This window comes from Lontra canadensis, unplaced genomic scaffold, assembly GCF_010015895.1.
Source record: "Lontra canadensis isolate GAN:19392208 unplaced genomic scaffold, GSC_riverotter_1.0 scaffold126, whole genome shotgun sequence".
Taxonomy (NCBI): domain Eukaryota; kingdom Metazoa; phylum Chordata; class Mammalia; order Carnivora; family Mustelidae; genus Lontra; species Lontra canadensis.
Genome location: NW_022631120.1, coordinates 292,048 through 301,413, shown reverse-complemented (window position 1 = coordinate 301,413; position 9,366 = coordinate 292,048). Strand labels below are relative to the sequence as shown.

The following is a 9,366-nucleotide window of genomic DNA, read 5'->3' as shown; positions in this document are numbered from 1 at the left end:
GCACCGTCTTTCACCTGCTTGACTCACATTATTTGTCTGGACCCTGAAGGCATCCGAATTTGCTGCCCCTAGAAGGCTTTGGAAGCGAATAAATAAATAAATAAATAAGCATGCTTAGCGCCGAATTCAGTCGCTCAGGAGCCACAGAGCTCGGGTTATATCTCTCCATCTCTCAGAGCACTGTTTTGCTCCACCTTGGAAGGGGTAATAGTGCTTACCTAAGAGGAGGCGGCGAGGATCTGGGAGGTGATGGACGGAACGCGCCTCTTCGGGAGCTGCCGAGTTCTGGAAACGGAGAGGGGCGGGCGAGGCCAGGAGGAGGAGGAGCGGGGCGGGCAGGGCGCCCTCCGGGGACGTCGGCGGCGCTCGGGGGGCTGCAGACCAGCCGGGGATCCGCGCGGGGCGCAACCGGCAGGGGTCTCGGGCGGCTCCCGCGCGTGGCGCGCGGCGAGCCGGGGCGGGGCCCAGGTTGGCTCGCGGTGGGCGGGGGTTGCCCCCCGTCCCCGCCCCCCACATCCGGGGGCCCGGCCGGGCTCTGGGCTGGCGGCGCGCGGGTGAGTCAGGCCGGGTTTTCCCTCCGCCTCTGGGGCAGGAGAGCGAGCGCCGCGGAGCGCGTCCCTCCCTCGCCAATCCGGCTCCGGCGTCCGCCCGCCCGGCCGCGTTTCCCCCCCGGAGTCTGCTGCCCGCCCGCCTCGCAGCCTCGCCCGGAGCCGGCGCCTGGAAGGAGGGTTCGAATCCGCGCGAGGGAACTGCGGCGCGCGAGGGGCGCGGAGCGGCGCCAGCATGGTGAGTGCGACGCGCGGGGGCTAGGGGATTGGGCTGGGGGAGGTGGGGCCGGTCTCCGAGAGCTCGCTTTCCCAGCGACCTTGGCCAAGCCGCAGCCCTGGGCCAGCGAGGTGCCGGTCTGAGAAGTGGGCGGGGGGGGGGGCGGGGTGCGCCCAGGTGCCCCCTGCTTCCAGACCCTGAGGCACCGAGGCGCGGGGTCTGGGACCGACCGCGACGCTCCTCTGGAAGGGCAGACGGCAGGTTACCCGGCTCTCTGCAAACCCTGCAAATGTGCTCTCCGCGGAGCAGCTCTTGGGACCCCTGCGCCGCGGCTGAGGTGGGGCAGGCGCCCTTGGCGCGGGAGCTGACCCGGGCTTTCGGCCCCCCAGCTTGGCCGCTCCGAGCAGGCCCCAGGGAGGGGCCCGCAAGAGACGCCCCCACCCGCCCTCCAGGTAGCTCGCGGACCTCCCGCAGTTCTGGGGAGCCCACGCCTCCACCACAGTCTTCCCGGGGGGGGGGGAAATTCCGTGGGGATGCCAACATCGTCTGCTCCTCCACCTTCCCCACGAGACCACTCTCCCGCCCTCTCCGGGATACCCCCTTCCTGCTCCGGTCTCCTGTCCTGTGAGGGCGGCAGCTGCCGGCTCGCTGCCGGCTCGCTGCCGATCCCCGCTGCCGGGATCCCGACATGTGGGGACACTACCAGTTCTTGGCGGCCGGAGCCCCATCCCAGTTTGGCCAGAACCTTTCGCCAGAGGGAGGGCCGGCCTGGGGCCAGGGCGACATGGGGTCCCTGGCTGTGTCTGGGAAGAGGACTGAGCTGGGACTTGTCGCCTCCCACCCAGCCCCCAACCTCCCCCCAATCCAGATTGGGGCTCTCCTCATTTGCACCTGGGGCTTAGCCTGGCTGACGGGCGACCTTGGCCCCCGTGCCCTCTCTGCCCAACCAAGAAGAGAGCCAGAGCCGAGGCTGGAGGCCATCCTGGGCCCAGTGATCGGCCTCCTCCCAGGGCCCTCCTGGGCAGGGCTTCTCTGCCGGCTGGCTGAGTGTGGGTGTGTATGTGCGAGACTGAATGAATGCCGCCGGCCTGCTCCCGCCACCGCCTCTAGAACTAGTCCCCAGGCAGCAGTACTTCCACTATTTCACTTTGACCCAGGCGCAGGCAGGACCAGACCTTCGTGGGGTCCAGACCTAGGTGGTTGCTGGATGCCCTTGGGAAAAGCGGGCGTGGGGCGCTGGGCAGACATACATACACAGCTGCCTGTGCCCCTAGCTGGTCCAGCAGTAGAGAAAGGCCTTTCCTAGGAAGTTGGAATTGTTCATCATTGTGGGATCTTGGGCAGCTGGCTTCTGGGCCTCAGTTTCCTCGCCTGCCCCCCACTAGGCTGTTGTAGATAGGAGCTCAGATGATGAAATAAAAGGACTCAGAAACTGTGGAGTGGTCTATGCCCCTGCGTGACTCTGTGGTGATACTAGGACTCACTCCTATGGGGTTAGATGCTGGGCTCTGCCTCTTTAGGTGTCTTGGTGGAACTGGAGTATAGCAGCCTCTCCCACCCCAGCCCTGGGCCCCCCTCACGAACTGCCCTTGTTTGGAACTGGGACATTCCAGTCCAATTCCTCAGGGGCAGCTGCAGACACTCCCTTCAGCAAAGCTGATCCCCCAGCAGGTGGTGGGACCCTCCCCTGGGGCCTGGGCTCCAGAGGGGCTAACCACAGCCAAGGCCAGACTGGGAGCATCCTGCCCACATGCTCTTGGATGGGCCAGTCTAGAAGAGATGCGCTGGGGTCGGGGGTGGGGGGGCAGAGGCTGCTGCTGCTGCTTTTTTTTTTTATTAGTCACTTTCTTTTTTAAAAGATTTATTTATTTATTAGAGAGAGAGAGAGAGAGAGAGAGAATGAGTGGCTGGGGGGAGAGGGAGAATCAGACTCCCCGCTGAGCAGGGAGCCTGACATGGGGCTCGATCCCAGGACCCTGACTGAGATCAAGGCAGATGCTTAACCACTGAGCCATCAGGGTGGGTTTCTGAACCTGAGGAGCTTGCATACTTTCTCCAGTGAGGCGAACATGACCTCTGGCAGGTGCTTTTACTTCCTGGGCCTCAGTTTCCTCTTTGGAAGTGGAAGATATCAGTGTTCCCCACCTGTGTGTGTTGTGAGGCTGTTGTGAGCCCCGTGACAGGCTGACTAGCGGACACCGGGAGGTGCTTCCCTTCGTGGCCTGTCTCTGTCCCATGGACAGGATGGCTCCCTATCCTCGTGTTCCTGTCTCCATCAGGGGCTGATCCAAAAGAGATGCCCCTGTGTCCAGGGCTTTCAGTGCTGCTGGCTAATCTCGGGCCCAGGGATTGGGGAACAGATGCTCAGGGCTCCTGTTAGGGCCAGCTGGGGCCTGTACAGAATATGGCCCAGGCCCAGCCCGAACCTAGTGAGTGCGGTGGTGGGGGGTTTCAGCTCTGTGCAGAGCTCTGAGCCTCAGTAGAGCTCTGGGCAGGAGAGCCCTTGGAGGTACTCGGAGGACGCCCTGCTTTTTGCTCTGATGTTCGCAGTGGGGCTGCGAGGCACTTGCTGTCTTCCCCACCCTCCTCCCCCACTGGATCTTCTCCAGCCCAGCCAGCACAGCTGCCCTGGCCGGGTCAGGCCAGTCCCCTGGCCGCCAAGCAACGGAGGAAGGAATGTGTGTGGTGAGGGGAGGTGGAATGGACCCCTTTAGGAAAAGGGACTGTCCCCAGACTGAGACCTGGGCAGGGTGGAGCCTCCTAGAAGCCAGGGGCCTCAGCCCCACTGGGGGACCTGATACCACAGCCTGAGAAGTTACCTAGGAAGGGTGGAGGGCAAGGGAAGGGTGGGGGAGACGAAAGGAAGGGCCTGTTTGTGCCCTCTTCGGCCAGCTCCACAGCTGTTTCTAATTGTTCAGGTCACACGTGGAGAGAAGCCCCTCACTCCCGCCCCCAACACACTGTCTGCATCTAGCCTGGGGACTGGGTAGAACCACTGGGTCTTCTTGCTAGTGTAGTACTAGAGCGTCTGTGTGTGGTGTGTGTGTGTGTGTGTCCCAGAGGGTGCTCAGCGCCGTGAGGGTGACCTTGTCCGTGACTGTGTGCTGTTGGATGTGACCATCCGTTCTCTGTCCTCTAACATAGGAGCTATTGCGCTGCTCACTGACTGGACTGCGGTATGGAGGAGGGAGGTAAATGTGTTCTGGTGGCCCGTGGCTGCCTCCAGATCACGGGCTCCCTCCTGGGACCTGAGACCCTTTGTGGGGAACAGAGGGTGCCCGTTACCTCTCCCTGAGACAGGAACTCAGGATCTCCCCAGGGGATGGTGAGGTGGTGTGTGTTTTGGGGAGAGGTGGGCGTGTTTGAGCCCTTTCACGTCCGTCATCTCTGTAATGGAAACCCAAATGGAAGACAGTGCGGGCAGTCTCGCCCACTTCCGAGATGGGGCAGCTGAGGCATGGCAGAAGGAGAAGCAATCGTGGCGGGGTGCTGGTAGACAGACAGTGTGAGGACAGGGCTGGAGGCCGCGTTCTTGGCTGTCCACTACCCTGAGACACAGTGACAAGAGCTAAGCGTGCTCAGACACAGTGGGTGTCACTGGGTATGCCTGTCATGGTAAGGAGGTGTCAGATTGGGAGGCGGGACGCTCCAACTCTAACGCTTTGGGCTGTGGGTGCCGTCCTCAGCCCCCATTAAACATTCAACAACCATCCTGCTGAAATCACAGGCGTCTCACTCCCAGCAGCTCTGTGACCTTGGCCGAGTCACTTCATCTTTGGGAGCCCCAGTGCCCTTGCCTTAAAAGAGGGATGACAGCTCTGTCATTGGGACTCACTGAGACCCTACCCAGGGCTGTGTCCCTGGAGGTGGCCAGCACCTGTGATTCCTTGACTGGATGAGTCCACCGACCCTGCGTGCCCTGTGACCTCGCCAGAGGCTATTAGCTGGCCACAGGGCGGGGGTAGGGAGCAGGGCCATGCCCCCCTCCCTCTCACTCACAGAGAGCTTTGTCTTCCATGAACACAAAACCTGGAAACGGTTGAGGAAGATGGAACCTCCTAACGGCCATTGTTTGAGGTGGGAGTGGGTGTCCCAGAAGCAAATTGGGGTGGGTGAGGGGCGCACAGCTGCTGCATGCCTGCTGGGTGTCTGTAGGGGATCGGGAGCAGCTGCTTGGGGGGCGGGAGGCAGAGAAGACATGGTGTTCGCTCATTCAGCAGGTCCTGTCCACGAATCTACTGCATGTGGGGCCCTGGGCTGGACAGGGCTCTGGTGGGGGACTAGGGCCAGGCCCCTGCCCTCCAGGGTGTGATCTCAGCGCAGGTGGGAGCTGGTCCCTAACCTGGTCTCTGGGCCGGCTGCCCTGCCAGGGAGGAGTTCACGTCTGAGCCCGTGAGCTCGTCTTCAGTCAGCCTGTGTTGACCCTGGCTATGGGCCAGGCCCTGAACTGGACCTTTTGTCCCGTTATCTCAGCTCATCCTCCCAGCCTCCGGGAGTGATAAGACTGCTCAAGAAAGCTAATTGGCACACGTGATTGGCCTCACGCTGGGTCAAGATTTGGGATCCCCCCCCCCGGTCTGGTTTTGGGGTGGCAGCTTAGGCAAGGGCCCCCACCGCCCCTTCCCTCTGTCTCCCGCCACTGCCCCTATGACTACGTGAACACCTGTTCCGGAAGCTGGCCATTGTTCCCACCATCCTTCCTCCCCTAGGCCCTTCCTGTTTGTATCCCTCCCACTGCAGCCCCCAGCCCCACCCGTGCCAGGTGCTTCCCTTGGGGAACTCTGACCCACTGCTGGAAGAGGGGCTGCACTGTGTTTTCCCCCTCCTCAGAGAAAAAGAAGGAATGGGGAGTCAAAGGCCTCCCTCCAAACTTGGTGAGAAGCCTGGTAGGAGAGCAAGCAAAGGCAAAGACAGAGCCTGAGTCCTCAGCTGGCCCAGTCCTGGGAGGGGCCTTCTCCCACTGCTTTGGGCCTGATGACCCACGATCCCCTATCACACTGGCCCCCAGCTGGAGCTGGGGCACCGGGCTGGTGGCTTTGGGGGCTCTGCCCCTCTGTCTTGGCCAGCCTAGGAATCCCGTCCTGGATTCTGTCCGGGACCCTTGTCTTCCTCCTGGGCCCCGGCCAGGGAGGGAGCTGACACAGAGAACACGCCCCTGGTCTTAGGGGACCAGGGACGTGGGGTAGCAAGTGCCCACCTGCCCCTGATGGAGTCTCCCGATCCCCAGAAGCCGCTGCATGTGCCCTGTTGAAACTTCATGGCCACAGCGCCAGGCCCTGCCGCCATTGCCATGGGCAGCGTGGGCAGCCTGTTGGAACGGCAGGACTTCTCCCCCGAAGAGCTACGGGCAGCACTCGCTGGGTCCCGGACCTCCCGCCAGCCTGATGGGCTCCTCCGGAAGGGCTTGGGCCAGCGTGAGCTCTTCAGCTACCTGCACCTCCCCAAGAAGGACGGCAAGAACTCCAAGAGAGCCCCTCGGGACGAGCCTACTGCCTACACCACTCTCTACTACCGAGAACATCCTCGGGCCGGCGACTTCAGCAAGACTTCGCTGCCCGAGCGGGGTCGCTTCGACAAGGTGCATCTCTGCCCTCTTCCCTCCCTAGTGTTGGCGGGTGGGGATGGGGAGTGTGGGGTCTCCTCGGAGACCCAGGTGCCCGGATGGGGCTGGGACATGAACCTCCTGCCACAGGCCGGGTCACAGGTCACCGGTCACTAGGCCCTGGGGACGTGAACCCCAGGTTCTCAGGATCCCGGGGGGTGCTGTGGGACCAGCTGTGTCAGAGGGCAGAGCTGAGGTCAGCCCAGGGCCTCAGACCTGCCCTTTCTTCCTGGCAGTGCCGCATCCGCCCATCGGTGTTCAAGCCCGTGGCGGGCGCCGGGAAGGGCTTCCTGTCCATGCAGAGCCTCGCGGCCCACAAGGGCCAGAAGATGTGGCGCAGCAATGGCAGCCTGCACACGCTGGCCTGCCACCCCCCCCTGAGCCCAGGGCCCCGGGCCAGCCAGGCCCAGGCCCGTGCCCAGCTGCTACACGCCCTCAGCCTGGACGAGGGCGGCCCCGAGCCTGAGCCCAGCCTGTCTGACTCCTCCAGCGGGGGCAGCTTTGGCCACAGTCCTGGCACTGGCCCTGGCCCCTTCAGCTCCTCGTTGGGCCACATTAACCACCTGGGGGGCTCCCTGGACCGGGCCTCACGGGTCCCCAAGGAGGCTGGGCCGCTGGCTATGCTGAGCTGCCTGCCTGAGCCGCCACCGCCTTATGAGTTCTCCTGCCCCACCCGGGAGGAAGTGGTATCTGTCCTGCCGGACACCTGTGAGGATCTCAAGAGGGGCCTTGGTGATGAGGACGGCGCCAGCCCCTTCACACAGGTGAGGGTGCCCCCCTTCCCTGGGGTCCCGTTCTGCCCCTTGGCACTGGAGTGCAGGGAAGACAGGAGGGGTCCCAGGCAGTTCACCGAGGGGGCTCGGGCCCCCAGAGAGTAAGGAAGATGGAGGGGATCCAATCCTCCATCCCCCACATCGTGGGGATGTTATGTCACTGGCGGCCCTTGCTGTTGAGGAGTTGTGGGGAAGGGAGGAAGAGCGACTCCCTGGGCATGCCACGTGTTGGGGACACTTCCCCTCCAACCCCAGCAGAGTGTCCGTGGGTGCGGGCGTGGCAGGTGTCTCTTCCACTTGGCAGGTGCTGGAGGAGCGCCAGCGGCTGTGGCTGGCCGAGCTGAAGCGCCTGTACGTGGAGCGGCTACACGAGGTAGCTCAGAAGGCAGAGCGCAGTGAGCGCAACCTCCAGCTCCAGCTCTTCATGGCCCAGCAGGAGCAGCGGCGGCTGCGCAAAGAGCTCAGGGCGCAGCAGGGCCTAGGCCCGGAGCCACGGCCCCCCAGCGCCCTTCCGGAGGCCGACCCTGGCGCCCGACCTGAGGAGGAGGCCCGATGGGAGGTGAGAGAGCAGGCATCCAGAAACCCTCTGTCCCCTTCCTCCCCCCCCCCCCGCCCCCTCCCAGACTGAGCCCACTCCTGCCGGTGCTGTGCCCCTCCAGGTGTGCCAGAAGACCGCGGAGATCAGCCTCCTGAAGCAGCAGCTGCGGGAGGCGCAGGCCGAGCTGGCGCAGAAGCTGGCGGAGATCTTCAGCCTGAAGACACAGCTGCGGGGCAGCCGGGCGCAGGCGCAGGCGCAGGACGCGGAGCTGGCCCAGCTGCGGGAGGCGGTGCGGAGCCTGCGGGAGCAGGGCCCGCGGCAGGAGGCCCCGGGCGGTTGTGAGACGGACGACTGCAAAAGCCGGGGGCTGCTGGCGGAGGCGGGCGGCAGCGAGGGCGGAGGGGCCGGAGGGGGCGCCGAGCAGCTGCGGGCCCAGCTGGTGCATGAGCGGCTGCGCGCCCAGGAGCAGGCGCTGTGCTTCGAGCGGGAGCGGCGGACGTGGCAGGAGGAGAAGGAGCGGGTGCTACGCTACCAGAAGGAGATCCAGGGAGGCTACCTGGACATGTACCGCCGCAACCAGGCGCTGGAACAGGAGCTGCGGGCGCTGCGGGAGCCGCCGGCGCCCTGGAGTCCCCGGCTGGAGTCCTCCAAGATCTGAGGCCAGTGGATGAGCGTGCGGCAGAAGCACCTCCAGAAAATGGTTTGGACAAGCCTGCCCTGAGACGGCTGGCTCCTTCCTTACACTGGCCGGAGGCAGAAGCTGCTGAGGCTGGCCAGGGGTGGGGAGGCCCACCGAGAGGAGGGCTCCAGTGGTGCTGTAGGCCTGATAGGGGGCCTGCAGCAGGAGCCAGGGGGCAAGGCTTCCCAGCAGAGAAGCACCTCGGCAGGGCCCCCGCCCTGTTCCTGGAGTAGATGTGGCCCAGAGGAGGAGGTTGGGGAATGAAGAGCCCCATGATGCAGAAGGGCTGGCGTGAAGGAGGGAGGCTGGGATGGGAACATTGGCCTCCCCCAGAATAAAACCCCATTTTTTACAAGGAGACCCCCGGCTGCTACATTGGGCTTGTCCCTGGCCTGAGTCTAGAGGATTGTGGATGGTGGGGGTGGGGGTGGGCAAGGTTCTTTTCCTGGGCTGTAGCTCCTCCCTTCCATGGTCATGGGCGGTGGGAAGGGGTGTCCAGTGCCCGTGTGTGCAGCCACTGGGTATGCCTGTTGGAGAGTGGGGGCATTCTTGCCCCGGCACCACACGGTTCTTTAGCTGCCGTGTGGGCTGAAATTCCTTTCTTCAGCACCAGTGGGATTTTGCAGAAGGAACAATGCCAGAGAACCCAGAAAAAACAAAAGGGCAAGTCAGCCAAGGCATTGCTAGAACACGAAACATTCTCTTGGTAGGAAGTCTGGGCCCTAGGTACCCAACCCCCTGTTGGGTCTGGGGCTGGCCCTAAGACAGCTTCCCTCGGAGCACCCAAAGTCTCCAGGAGGGCCCTGGCCCTCCCAGAACTCACCTCCCATCTTTCCATCTGGCTGTGGCACACCCCTCCCTCCGCGGGGATGGGAGCCCCCCCCCCCACCCCGGGGCATGCAGGAAACAGGCGGAGAAAACTTGTGGGTGGGTTACTTGGTAAAGGGCCTGCACCACTGCAGGGCATGTGGCCATTTCCTGTAGGCAATGGAAGGCCAAGGGTTTTAAG

At 63.8% G+C, this 9,366-nt stretch overlaps 1 protein-coding gene across 2 annotated transcripts; it reads left to right on the top strand.

Moving 5' to 3' along the window:
• The first annotated feature begins 439 nt into the window (after window positions 1-439).
• Window positions 440-8,734, top strand: N4BP3 (NEDD4 binding protein 3). Of its 2 annotated transcripts, none has more exons than XM_032842268.1 (5): window positions 440-786; window positions 5,996-6,343; window positions 6,604-7,131; window positions 7,445-7,699; window positions 7,800-8,734. In XM_032842268.1, exons 2-5 carry the CDS (start codon window positions 6,023-6,025, stop codon window positions 8,334-8,336), a joined length of 1,641 nt encoding a protein of 546 aa, XP_032698159.1. In that variant the 5' UTR covers window positions 440-786; window positions 5,996-6,022; the 3' UTR covers window positions 8,337-8,734. The 2 variants fall into 2 exon arrangements, with proteins under 2 accessions (XP_032698159.1, XP_032698157.1); XM_032842266.1 differs by having other exon boundaries at window positions 5,993-6,343.
• Window positions 8,735-9,366: the final 632 nt, after the last annotated feature.

What these genes read in the sequence shown, in the direction of transcription:
- N4BP3 (XM_032842268.1), top strand. Translation starts at nt 6,023, where the DNA reads ATGGCCACAGCGCCAGGCCCTGCCGCCATTGCCATGGGCAGCGTGGGC. An exon ending in AGCGGGGTCGCTTCGACAAG is followed by an intron (nt 6,344 to 6,603) that starts GTGCATCTCTGC and finishes TCTTCCTGGCAG; the next exon opens with TGCCGCATCCGCCCATCGGT. An exon ending in GCGCCAGCCCCTTCACACAG is followed by an intron (nt 7,132 to 7,444) that starts GTGAGGGTGCCC and finishes TCCACTTGGCAG; the next exon opens with GTGCTGGAGGAGCGCCAGCG.